The sequence below is a fragment of the Chiloscyllium plagiosum genome, unplaced genomic scaffold (genome assembly GCF_037043375.1).
Source record: "Chiloscyllium plagiosum isolate Xiang-an unplaced genomic scaffold, Cpla_swu_hap1 HiC_scaffold_13, whole genome shotgun sequence".
Lineage (NCBI taxonomy): Eukaryota > Metazoa > Chordata > Chondrichthyes > Orectolobiformes > Hemiscylliidae > Chiloscyllium > Chiloscyllium plagiosum.
The window spans coordinates 23,416,244-23,430,170 of record NW_028270151.1 but is presented as its reverse complement, the minus strand read 5'-3'; the positions used below and the strand labels follow the sequence as shown (position 1 = coordinate 23,430,170).

The window sequence follows — 13,927 nt, the reverse complement described above, 5'->3', positions numbered from 1 at the left end:
GGGGGGAGTGACGGTGTTGTTGTGTGACCGGGGGGAGTGACGGTGTTGTTGTGTGACCGGGGGGAGTGACGGTGTTGTTGTGTGACCGGGGGGAGTGACGGTGTTGTGTGACCGGGGGGAGTGACGGTGTTGTTGTGTGACGGGGGGGGGGAGTGACGGTGTTGCTGGGTGACGGGGGGGGGGAGTGACGGTGTTGCTGGGTGACCGGGGGGAGTGACGGTGTTGTTGTGTGACTGGGGGGAGTGATGGTGTTGTTGTGTGACCGGGGGTAGTGACGGTGTTGTTGTGTGACGGGGGGGGAGTGACGGTGTTGCTGGGTGACGGGGGGGGAGTGACGGTGTTGTGTGACCGGGGGGAGTGACGGTGTTGTTGTGTGACCGGGGGGAGTGACGGTGTTGCTGGGTGACGGGGGGGGAGTGACGGTGTTGCTGGGTGACGGGGGGCAGTGACGGTGTTGCTGGGTGACGGGGAGGAATGACAGTGTAGCTGGGCAGCGAGGGGAGTGACGGTGTTGCTGGATGAAGGGCGGAATAACGGTGTTGCTCGATGACAGGGGGAGTGACTGTTACTGGTGACTGGGGGGGAGTGACGGTGTTGCTGGGTAACGGGGGGAGTGACGGTGTTCGGTGTTGCTGAGTGACGGAGGGGAGTGACGGTGTTGTATGACCGGGGGGGACTGACGGTGTTGTTGTGTGACCGAGGGGAGTGACGGTGTTGCTGGGTGACGGGAGGGAGTGACGGTGTTGTTGGGTGACAGGATGGGAGTGATGGTGTTGTTGGGTGACGGGGTGGGAGTGACGGTGTTGCTGGGTGACGAGGAGGGAGTGACGGTGTTGCTGGGTGAATTGGGGGAGAGATAGTGTTGCGTATAAAAAATGGTCATCTGAATTGCCTCTTTCTGTGCTGCAAAGCTGAATGGATATCTGTCCCACTTAGGTACATGTCTTGCACAAGTAATGGCGCAAGGTATTTGTCTAGGGAATTTAATGAGTTATAAAATTTATCACAACTTCATCTCTGGATCTGAGCCAGCAAGCCTGTTGGAAGAGAGGATTTGTTCCTGGCACTAACAGATATGTCTTAGACACGGAAACGGATGAAGTCTGTCTGGGTGTGAAGGATCCTTTCACTGCCAGAATCCTGCGCCAGCGCAATCTAACTTTCATTCTGACAAACCTGGAAATTGCCCCTTCCCCCACCCTGGCGTTCAGCATCTCTTGTACGTTTGGTTTTGTCGGATGGCAATGCGGCATTGATGTCAGAACAGGGCAACAAAATGAGGCCATTCATTGTCTCCAACCTGTTTGATCACTCACTTAGATGACAGCTAATCTTGTCTCTCGCTGCTGTTGTTGCTTGCATTTCCATTTAATATTCTTACCACCAGTAAGATATTTTTAGCTTCTTGGATAGATTTTATTGTTTGGTAGGAACACTAATGAACTATAATGTTTTATACATTATTGTATGTTTTTTCTGCAGCAATGGGAAGTGTGCAATGAGTTTGCAGACATGATTGGAGCCTTTCTGGGGATCTGGCTTTACCATAGAAAGGAATCTAATTGCTAGCCAGTCTGTTCTAATTGTTAGTGATGAGCACAGGAGATTCCCCTGTGTCATAAAGCTGCTGGGCCAGAATCACTGCTGCTGTGCGTGTTTTCTTGGAATCCTTCTCCCAGGCAACTGCATGGATTTTTTTTTAACCTCTATTCCCTCGCCGATGATGAACAGTTCCCGCTAAAGTTTTGGAACGCCCACACACTCTTCAGGCACAACAGCTCTGCTATCATTGTTTTCCTGGCCAATTTGTTTCTGAGATTGTGGTAACTGAGTATCACACTCGTCATATCCAGGCATGTCCATTTAGGGATGACTGTGGAAGAATATTGAGCACTTCATCTATGACAGGACAGTCAGATTTTGGGTAAAGATAAGTACTGCACAGATTAGATATCCAGCTATTCTCCTCTATAACAGTGTGTCCAATACTGATGGCTGTTCATTAGACAGGCCTCTGCAGCGTTCAGTTTCAAACTTGGTTTTCTCGATAAAGCCAATAAAAGGGGTACTTTTGGAAGCAGGGTTCTGGGAGCTGATGCACAGCGTAACCCCAGAGTGTATTGTTAATTGGGGTGACTTAAGAATTGGGAACTAAACAGTGGGAACAAAGAAGGAGGACGAATTAAGGGTCGGTTTAATGTCAGCTAAGAGATAGAAAATACAGTAAGGAAAGAGAAAGAAAAATTGAGTTTAGAGAAAGAAGTGAGCTACATAAAATTATAAACACAAAGGCAATAATTTACAACCTGATATTTTAAAAATTTCCTTCAATAATTTATTTGCTTGTTAGAAATTTACTTGTGCTTATAATTACTGGCCTTAAATATCAGATATCACAACATATCATAGAATCACTACAGTGTAGAAAGAGGCCATTCAGCCCATTAAGTCTGCACCACCCCTCTGAATACTCAGTGGAAGCCCACACAGAAGGAGAATCTGCAGACTCCACACTAACCCAGGTTCATAGTGCTGTGAGGCAGCAGTGCTAACCACTGAGCCACTGTGCCACCCATGTCGTTTATTGTAAAACTGAAGGTAGAACTGCAAAACTTATAACATTTCACTGCACACGCATGCCTTATCCAAAATTACTGTAGCATTTACGTCAATAACGATTGCATTCCATTAGCCTCACTATTACTGCAGTTGTACATAAAATCTTTTATACACTGTCCCCATCAAATGCTCCCAAGACAGTACAGGACGAGGTTAGATACAGGCTAAAGCTCCTTCTACACTGTTCCCATCAAACACTCTCAAGCCACCTATAAATAGGAACATAGGGACAGTATAAGCTACTAAGCCCATCAGCTTGTCCTGTCATCCTAGATCCTAGCTAATCATCAACTTCAATGCCATTTTCTCATCCTATCCCCATATGTCATGAGTATCTCAAAATCTATGGAAATCTGTTTTAACCATATTCAATATGTCAAGGACTGCTGCTTCAACTTTTCAGCACGTGTTGTTCTCTTGCTGGTCCCATTGTGTGTCGAAGGCTAAGTTAGTTGTTCTTGGTTTTCATCTGCATAGCACAGAGGTAAAGGAGGTAACAATTCATTAGTGACCCTGTTGGTTGAGAGCCAGATTTGCTGTGTTTCCCTCCCTCTGGTTTCACCCAATGTGCTGGGCTACTGTCACTGAGCGTGCAGGGCAGTGGCCGGTGGGGAGTTGCTGCATGTGAGTCTTCAGGAAGTGTCAGGAATTATATCAACACTTTATATTTCAGTGCCAGAGGCCAGGCATGTGTTTTGGTAGCTTACCTGCTTGTGACAAGCTTTGGATTCAACTTGTGCAGTGAGTTCAGGTCTAAGAACTCCAATTCCATCATAACAATGCAATACTGAGGGAATGCCGCACTGTCAGGGGTGCTGTCTTTTAGATGAAAAGCTAAACCAATTTGCTTTCTCAGGTGGAGGAAAAGTAAGGGAGTTCTCCCAGGTGTCTGCTCAACATTATTTCTTCAAGTTTTTTTTTGTTATTTATTCCTGGGATGTGGGTGGTCTTGACTGGGCCAACATTTCTTCCCTAGTTGCTCTGGAAGAGCATAGTAATGAGCTGGCCTTCTTGAACCATTGTAGTTGGTGTGGAAAAGCTGTTCCCATGGTGCCATGAGGGGAGGAGTTTCCAGGGTTTTGACCCAATGACAGTGAAGGGACAGCGATATGTTTTCCAAGTCAGGTTTGTGGAAGGGAACTTGTAGCTGGTGGTGTTCCCATGTGTCTTCTGCCCTAGTCCTTTTGAATGGTAGAAATTACTGAAAGATTATTTTATCACTATCACTAGTTGTGGGATTGTACGGTATGTTAATAACTCCTGACTTTCAAGCATTGTTACACAGCATATACTTTGCAAATACACCATTGGATATAACAGTCTTTGCCGTGACATGGGGGCATGAAAGGAAGTGAAATCAATGCCTCATTTACAAGTTTACAAAGTTAAACATCTCACAACACCAGGTTATGGTCCGACAGGTTTATTTGGAAGCATTAGTTTTCGGAGCGCTGCTCCTTCATCAAGTGGTTATGGAGTATAAGTTCATAGGATACAGCTTTACAAGTGTACTTGTGCTTAGAATTACTGGCCTTGAATATCTGATATCACAACTTATCATAGAATCCCTACAGCATATTAAGTCTTCACCAATCTTATGGGTACTCAGTGAAAACCCACACACATAGGGAGAATGTGCAAGATCCACACAGACATCACCCAAGCTTGGAATTGAACCCAGGTCCATGGTGGTGTGAGATAGCAGTGCTAACCAGTATGCCAGCCCTAATGAGATGGAGTTGAGCATGTGAATGATGGAGATGAATATTTTGTCAAGCACGCTATAATGATCCCCAGTAGCGCCATTTCCACTTTGTTGGAAGTGTGAAGTTATGGCGTTCTGCACTGCTCTAATGAGGCCATTTAAATTTTTTTGCCTGTCGGCAAATATTTCTGATGATCATTTGAAGGGACACAAGCTGGTAACAATCCACTTTGTTTAAATGTGGATGGCTTAAAACTGGATTAACCCACGTACAGGCATCAAAGTCAACCGCAGTAATCATACACAGAATTAAAGAGTTGAAGAATTGTTTGTTGCACCAGTGTTTGCACGTCTGGCCAGCGCAGATAAGATTATGTTGTGACAGTACAGATTTACTTCTGCTTATCTCTTCAGCCAGCAGACGAGTTTTGGTTTGAGTGGAATTGGAGATTAGAATAAAGGTTTGGGTGCAACCAGCTGATATTCAGCTGATTCACAACTTTGCCCAGAATGCAGATGGATCCAACTGTTTCCTGGTGGCACGGCTGACCCCAGTTTTAATTGGATGTGTGTGAAATTTAATTGCCCAGGGACGGGTGTGAAATTTCCAAAAGTTCATTCTGTCAGCATGTGCTTGCAATTCACTGAAAAACCAATTTGTTCAAAAGTAACATGTTTTTAAATTGTGCTTCCTGATGGCTCCAAATTGCAATTGTTCAAAGCAGATCTGAATTTTCTCAACTTCTGTACACACTGACTGTGTAGTTGGCTCGGTTAGTTGGCACAGAAAGGAAGTAATGAAAGAAAGCTGTTTAATCAGCCTCCACACTCCATTTCTTCCCTTTCATTGAAGCTCACCACCATCCACCCACTCTCTACCCACCAAACCCTGCTGGCCATGTGACTGCCATATCTGTATGCATACTTTAATTTGTTTTCAACCCTTCAATGTTGCTTGTCACTGTTCCAAGCCCTGAGGTAATTTCTTACCAGAGTTCTCCTCTGAAACCGGTTTCCAGCCTTCACACAGTGTAAATTTCTGAATCACCATCTCCACTGATCTCCTTCACATCTCTCCATCTCCAAACTCTCAATCTGTGGCTCAATCTCATACCTGCATCTCTTTTTCATCCCAACTATTATCTTCCACTCCCCCATGACATAATTCCAGTTTTTTCTCTGGAATGTCCTCAATTTGGCATTTCTGTTGATTCTTGCTCAATAACATTTTTAGCCCTAACAGTCACTTGGTATTAAAGATCTTGAGCATTGCTGAAGACATGTCAAAGCTTTTCATTGTGCACTCTTTAGGACAGATGCAAAAATGTTAAATTTCAAAAGAAACAACAATTTATATTGTATCAATGCAGTATTAATTGTTTTTCCCTTTGAGGCTTTTTATTCTTGGTAAATGTTATGATGAGCTCTGGAAGACAAGTTTCAGTAACACGTGTCTTTTCAGCAAGACCCTCATTCCCAGTAAATCACATAGCCAGCTGCCCTCACCATCAGGGATCCAGGAATTGTTGGTTGTAAAGAAACCAAAGTTCATTGAGTTTGTCTTCTACTTTCCTATTAGTTGTACAAGTCAGTAGTGATCATAGCAATCCCTATTCACTTGGTCTCTGTAATCTCCTACACTACTGCTTAGATGTAACTGTGCCTTCCTTTTCAAATTCCTGAATACGTTGTCACTTCATGATAATTTTTCGGTTAGTCACTGACAGGACCATGGGTGAAACAGCAAAAACATCCAGTGCTCGCGAGCTTTGAGGAACCATCAGTTCAAGCCCACTTGTTCCTCCCAAACGTACCAATCATTCTGATGAAACAGTTCCCACTTCTTAACCATCAAGGTTAAAGACTACAAAATCAAGACAATTGTTGGTTGACTGGCTTATCATCATGAGAGGCGCGTTGCGCTCCCATGTTCTTTTGATCCATTTCTGCTTTGAGGTTTTATTATGTTATTCTAAGATCATCCTGAAAAGTAAGGAGAACAAGCTGACCCCTAAATATCAGATACAAGGAATGCATGGATTCTTTTGTCACAAAGATAAAGATTATGGAGCTGCCTTCACCTTAGCTGTGCTCTTTGCTCTTCATACACCAATATTCTGAAGCTTCCTCAAGCCTTTCTTCAATCTGGCTCATTATCCTTAGGTAGTTTTTCCCTACAATGTTCAGTCATGGAAACCATCAGAAGAACTACCTTCGCAAACAAAATCAGAAATTGCTGGAAAAGCTCAGCAGGTCTGGCAGCATCTGTGGAGAGAAAGTGACCCTTCTTCAGTTCTCAGTGCTGCACTCTTACAGGGACGGGATGTTAAACCAATGTCCCATCTCCCCTGTCAGGTGTCTGTATAAAAATCCCATGTAATCATTTTAAAGAAGAGCAGGGAAGTTCTTCTTATGAACTGGAAGGGTTTGGAGGGATATGGGCCGGGTGCTGGCAGGTGGGACTAGGTTGGGTTGCAAAATCTGGTCGGCATGGACGGGTTGGACTGAAGGGTCTGTTTCCGTGTACTCTATGACAAATGCATTGTGCTGTTTTTGGGAGGCACTAATTGTCTTCCACTTTCAAAATTGTCAATATTTCCAACTGATCTGTTAAAATACATGTCTGAGACAGGTGGGATTTGAACCTACGCCTACAAGTCCATAGGTGGGGACATTACCATTATGTAATAGAACCTTTAATTTCCATATTGTAGCCTTGGTTCCTTCAGCTGTAAAGCACATATGGATAGCCTATCTTAATGAAGAGTTATACAGAAGTACAAATCGATGTTCTTTTCAAATTGCTTTTTGTGTATTGTTGTTGGAGGTAACACCAGTACACCTTTATAATTAGCTAAAGTGCAATTGAGAGCAGGTTTGTGCCACTGTAGTCGTTGATGTAAATCACTTTTTTGCTCCTCAGCTCTGTTCAACCTGATTCCTGTGGGATTGCGAGTGGTGGCAATTCAAGGCGTGAAGTCTGGTCTCTATGTGGCCATGAATGGGGAAGGTCTCCTCTACAACTCAGTGAGTACAGATGCTTCATTTCCCCACTGTTCGATCAGAGCTATCATTGACCCCCAAGACACTTTGCTGTAGATCCTGGTCATTCACTAACCTCCCTGGGTTACAGAATTCAAGTGAGCAGTTTCATAAGGTAGAATCCCTACAGTGTGGAAGCAAACCATTCAGTCTATTACCTACGCTTTAGAAAGCATCCCAAACCCCCTACTCTCTCTCCTCTCATCCTGTATTTCCCATGGCTAATCCACCTAGCCTGCATGTTCATAGACATTATTGGCAATTTAGCATGGCCAATCAGCCTAACCTGCACATCTTTGGACTTTGAGAGAAAACCAGAGCATCCAGAGGATATCCACACAGACATGGGGAGAATGTGCAAACTCCACACAGTCAGCCAAGGGTGGGATCCGAACCCACGTCCCTGATGCTGTGATGCAGCAGTGCTAACCACTGAGCCACCATGGAAAGGTTTTGTCAAGTTCACCTCAGGCTTGTGAATTTATAGGATGGGGGCAGTAATCAAAATGAGCTCTGAATTCATGACATTTATTCTTCTGAACTATTGTTCAAATAAAGGTTTTGGTTAAATAAAATTTCAGCATCTCTCTTGTTAGCATTATACTTCCTTTCTCCTCCCTCTCCCAGGCGGTGCTCTTGCCTGAAGTTGAGTTGAGCTCTGGTCAGGCTCCTGTGAAGTTGGGTCTTTCCTCTTTTGACTTTATAGATGTTGGTTATGGGCCCTGAGGTCTGAGCCCCAGTAAGGTCGGTGGTCCCTTCCCTCCCGTTCTCCCCCAATCCATCTCCCATCTCCCATACACAGTAAAGGTGGCTTCCTATCTGATAGATGGAATAGCGGGAGAGGGGGTGGAGAGACAGGATGATTTGGGAGGTGGGTGTTACACTTAAAACTGTCTCAGGATATTGATGCAGGGGAGTGGGTTTGACAGCAGCATGGGATCTAATCATAGCAGCTGTTTTGGTACATAACAACTGGCTGAGTCTGTTTTACTCGCGTGGGTATTAATAAAGCCATACTGGTACTCATTCGATCACAGACTACAGAACCAGTTTTACACTATTCTATTTCATCTTTGTGCCTAAATGAGTTTGTGAACAGCTCAGTAAATTAGGTATTTATTTGTTGCTTCCATTTCTGCACAAACCCATCACTACATTTGAATACTTATGGCTAATTGTGTCAGTGCTCTGGGAGATGTCAGTTAAGCAGTTTACAGAACCTACCAGTTAAATCGAATAATTCAGTGGTCATGAACTCAAATCTCATCCCTCAACTCTCAAACAGAGAAACTCCATGATTCCCTCATTTCTTTCTAGCTTTCTGCTTTTTTTTTTTGGCTGATTGATGTCTTTTGTTGTTGAGTTAGAGTAAATATTTACCAAATGTCTGGATGGTGCACTATTCTGTAATGTACCTTATAAATCTGAAACATTAATGGATCTAAGGCAGGTGGTGAAAAGTTGCACAAGAGATCAGTGCTGTCTTGAAAGGCTTCATGGAATGTGAAAAGTAATGGTTTGTTTAGCAATGAATGCTCCTTGTGCCTGATTCAATGACTACACATAGTGGGCAGAATTTTCCAGGCCTGCTTGGAGCTTTTAAAAGGATGGGGAATTTAATCAGGCAGGACAAGAAATTTCAGTTAACTGATGGCAGGTTACATTTTTATACTGTTATTCTTTGATGGAATGTGGGTGTCGATAGCTGGGTCAGCATTTGTTGCCTGTTCCCCTAATTGCTCTTGTGAAGCTGTCTTTTTGAAGTGCTGAAGTCCATATTGTACAGTTACGGAGGGTGCAAGGAAGAAAGTTTCAGGATTTTGACACAGCAGCAGTAAAGGAAGAATGATATCATTCCAAGTCTGCTTGGAGGGAGGCTTGACGGTGAAGTTGCAGGTGATGTATTCACTTCTGGTTCCTGCAGCCATTGCCGCATACAGACCTTGGGGATCTGCACTGTGTCTGGCGGAATTAAAGGGGATGGTAGGTCATGAGATTGCTGCAAGATTCCAAGCCTCTGACCTGCTCTTGTAGCCACAATATTTATCTGGCTGTTCTAGCTGCTGCTTTGTCAATGGGAACTCCCGGAAGTTGGTTGTGAAGGATTTAGCTAAGGGAATGCCATTGAATATCAAGGACCGATGGATAGGTTCTCACTTGGTGGAGATGGCCATTGCCTTGCAGTTTTGAGGCACTTGCTTCTTATTAGCACAAGCCTGTTTATTATTCAGGAGTTGCTACATTTAGAAGCCTCAGTGTTTGAGGAATTACAAATGGCACTGAACGTTATGCAACCATTCATGAACACCCCCACCCTCCCCTTATGATAGAGGAGAGGTCATTGATGAAGCAACTAAAGATGGCTAGATGCAAAAAGAGTGATTGTACTTCCTACGTAAATTATTGGCTTTGATTCAGAATGTCTTAAGGATTGATACAATGCTTTTTCTTCATTCCCATTGTGCGTTTATTCTTTGGCTTCATCTTTACTTGTGAATGCGTCATCAATGGACTAGGATCCTTGGATGACTGGGTGGTAGTGAGGAAGAGGTGTGAAGAGAGAATCATAGTGCTGTACACCACAGGAGAGGCAAGGTGTGATTTTCTAGAAATGTCGAACATTATCATCGACTTTGATGGAGAAAATGCAGGAGAACTGTTTCCAGTGGCAGAAAGATCAGTCAGTAGATTGAACGTATTTACAAAAAGAACCGGAGGGAGAGATGAGGACTTATTTATGACAATATAAAACATGGTGTCCAAAAGGACAACGGAAGCAGATTCAAGAGGAACTTTTACAAGAGAATTTGATAAATACTCGAAAAGCTAAAAGGAATGTAGGACTATCAGGAGAGAACAGAAGAAGCGTGATTAATTGGATATCTTATTGGAAGAGCTGTCATACATTGAACGCCTCTGTTTCTGATCTAAGATTTTATAAGTTTATCAATGTAGCAGAATTTAATATCATCTGTGCCCACTTTATATTTAACTTGTCAACTTGCTGATGCTCCTTTTGACAGTTGGCTGTGGGTTGAACAGCACTTTTATTGGGTTCTGACTGCATTAGCCTTGTGTCCAATCTCATTCTTCACTGAGTACTGCAGCAGGGAATTTCCTGCTTGTTTCTGTCTTTGGCTGTCCATTTGAAGCTGCTAAAAATGAAATCGCCTCATTAAATATTTATTCTGCGAGTCTCTTCAATGTGAAAATTGTCCCCTGCTGCTGCAGTTTCGGGTGTCTTTGGTAACATTTGACATTAGAAATGTACAGGCCAGATTTGACAAATATCATGAGGCTTATCATAAATTTCATAGCTTGTTCACCTGGCAACGACTGACTTATCTGATCTGCTGCTGCACTGAAAGGTGGTGTGATTCAGGTCTTTCAGATTCTGAATAGGGTAGAGATGGAGATGGTGCTCCATTTGCGACTGAGATCAGAACAGAGGACCATGGATTTCAGAGAGCTGCTAATAAATCCAGTGGAAATTCAGGAAAACAAACATATTAGCCAGACCTTATGCCCGAAACATCGATTCTCCTGCTCCTTGGATGCTGCCTGACCTGCTGCGCTTTTCCAGCAACACATTTTTCAGCTCTGATCTCCAGCATATTAGCCAGAGTGGAGACAGTGTGGGACTCAGGGAGGGGTTGAAGTGAATAGTAATGATGCATTTAAAGGGAAGCGGGATAACAGATGATGAAGGAAGGAATGGAAAGATGGGATGATGGGAGAAGATGAAGAGGCGATGGAGGGGACTAATATGGGAAATGAAAACTGAAATGGTTAGTGTGTGGCAGTAGTTGCCAAATTCCAATTGAATATGATCTCCCAATGCAGGCTTGTTGGCCTGAGCATGGGTCATCAATTCCCATTCTGCCTGATTGCTCTGAGTAGATGTTATCTGAGCATTCAGACTTAAAACAAGACAATGCTGAATTGTTCTGTGACTGGGTCAGTGGGACTTGAAGCCGACTTTGTTTTACACCATGCTGAATTCAAACCTGACTTATTGCTTAAAGGCTGCTGTCACCTTTTCCCTCTGGTGGTTTCAAATAGAAAATTGAGAATGAGAAGATGCCAAAGCTGTTTGGAGTACCCAAGATTTTTATTATATAATTTGTTAACCAGGAGGAATGCTGTTTCCACCACGGGGTGTATCCTTAAATCCAATGAAGCAATTTACTTGATCCTTGTCACTATCTCCAATTTTTCCACAGTATTTTGCACAAGGACAAACAGCCTGTTCAGGTTGCTGCGGTGGAAATGCATAGGTAGCGGGAAGAGGACCTCGAGCCTCATACTGTTCAGTTGAGCCGAGATGGATGGTCTCTTTCAAAGGCCGACTGAGCTGTTTCTTGTTCACTTTGATTCTGAGATCACCAGTTGGGCAGTTTGGTTTAATAAAAAGGGGGATCTCAAGCTGGTGAAATCAAATGAAAGCATGGCTTGTCTTCCAAGTCTGACAGTCCAAGGATGTAAACATCTGTGATGAATGTTGCTGCATGACGTTTCCAGGTCAGGCCGATTAAAGCACAGTAAATTGGAACAGACAAGCCAAGGTAAGTTCAAAGCACAAGCTTTCCTGATAGCTCATCCATGTCCAATTTCTTCAATCTTTGCAGTGAAGTGAAGCTACTTCAAATGGTTCTGTCACTAAGTCTTTCTCTGTGTCTTTGTCTGAGTTTTCTATTTGTGTCTTTTTGCTGTTCATTTATCTCAATAGTTCTTGTGTCTCTCTGTATCTCTCTGTGTGTTTCTGTCTCTGTGTGTAAGCTTTCCTGTTTCTATGTTTCTCCCTCTCTCTTTCAGTCTTTTTCTCTGTCACTTCTACTCCCCATTTACCTGTATGACCATCGGTAGACCATTTGGCCCTTCAAGTCTATTCCACATTCAGTGAGATTGTGGCTAATCTCACAACCCTTAACTCTACACTGCTGCCTTTTCCTTGTAGCCCTTGGCTCCCTTGTGTATCTGTCTCAGCCTTCAGTATAATTAATGGCCCAGCCTTGACTGTCCTCTGCAGCAGATGTTTCCACAGCTTCACTACCCTCTAAGAAAAGACATTCCTCCTCACCCCTGTCTTCAGTGGGGGACTCCTCACTCTGAGATTATGCCTCTGGTCCTAGACTCTCCCATGATGGAAGCAACTTCTCTGCAGCTACTCTCTCAACCCTACTAATATTTCAATAAATTTGCCTCTAAGCTTGCCAAAGTGCATAACCTGATGTTTTCTCTCATTATATTTCATCTGTCAAGTTTGTGACCTTTTGTGAAGGGCAGGTCGTGCCTCACAAACCTTATTGAATTCTTTGAGAAGGTGACTAAGGAGGTGGACGAGGGGAAAGCGGTAGATGTGGTGTATATGGATTTTAGTAAGGCGTTTGATAAGGTTCCCCATGGAAGGCTACTTCAAAAAATACAGAGGTATGGCATTGAGGGTGAGTTGGAGGTTTGGATTAGGAGTTGGCTGGCCGGAAGAAGATAGAGGGTAGTAGTTGATGGCAAAGGTTCATCTTGGAGTGCCGTCACTAGCGGTGTTCCGCAGGGATCTGTTTTGGGACCATTGCTGTTTGTCATTTTTATAAATGACCTGGAGGAGGGGTCCAGGTGAGCAAGTTGGGTGAGCAAGTTTGCAGATGATACGAAAGTCGGAGGAGTTGTAGACAGTGAGGAAGGACGTGGCAGGTTACAGCGGGATATAGATAAGCTGCAGAACTGGGCAGAAAGGTGGCAAATGGAGTTCAATGTAGCTAAGTGTGAGGTGATTCACTTTGGTAAGAGTAACAAAAAGATGGGGTACTGGGCTAATGGTCGGATACTTGGTAGTGTGGATGAGCAGAGGGATCTTGGTGTCCATGTACACAGATCTTTGAAAGTTGCCACCCAGGTAAATAGTGCGGTGAAGAAGGCATATGGCGTACTAGCTTTTATTGGTAGAGGAATTGAGTTCCAGAGTACTGAGGTCATGTTGCAGTTGTATAAGACTCTGGTGCGGCCACATCTGGAGTATTGTGTGCAGTTTTGGTCGCCATACTATAGGAAGGATGTGGAGGCACTGGAACGGGTGCAGAGGCGGTTTACCAGGATGTTGCCTGGTATGGTAGAAAGATTGTATGAGGAAAGGCTGAGGCACTTGGGGTTGTTTTCATTGGAGAAAAGAAGGTTTAGGGGTGACTTGATAGAGGTATACAAGATGATTAGGGGTTTAGATAGGGTCGACAGTGAGAATCTTTTGCCACGTATGGAGTCAGCTATTACAAGGGGGCATAGCTTTAAATTAAGGGGGGGTAGGTATAGGACAGATGTTAGGGGTAGGTTCTTTACTCAGCGAGTCGTGAGTTCGTGGAATGCCCTGCCAGTAGCAGTGGTGGACTCTCCCTCATTATGGGCATTTAAGCGGGCATTGGATAGGCATATGGAGGATAGTGGGCTAGTATAGGTTAGGTGGGCTTGGATCGGCGCAACATCGAGGGCCGAAGGGCCTGTACTGTGCTGTATTCTTCTATGTTCTATGTTCTATGTTCATCTAACCTGTCAAAGCCCCTCTGTAATCCT

The 13,927-nt window shown here is 43.9% G+C and overlaps 1 protein-coding gene across 2 annotated transcripts in view; it reads left to right on the top strand.

Moving 5' to 3' along the window:
- LOC122556132 (fibroblast growth factor 12) overlaps nt 1-13,927 on the top strand; it is a 204,589-nt gene that overhangs the window by 59,857 nt on the left and 130,805 nt on the right. For both annotated transcript variants that reach the window (XM_043702612.2, XM_087993363.1), the window contains exon 3: nt 7,248-7,351. In XM_043702612.2, the coding sequence (XP_043558547.1) occupies nt 7,248-7,351 (104 nt within the window). The remainder of the gene's footprint in view (nt 1-7,247; nt 7,352-13,927) is intronic.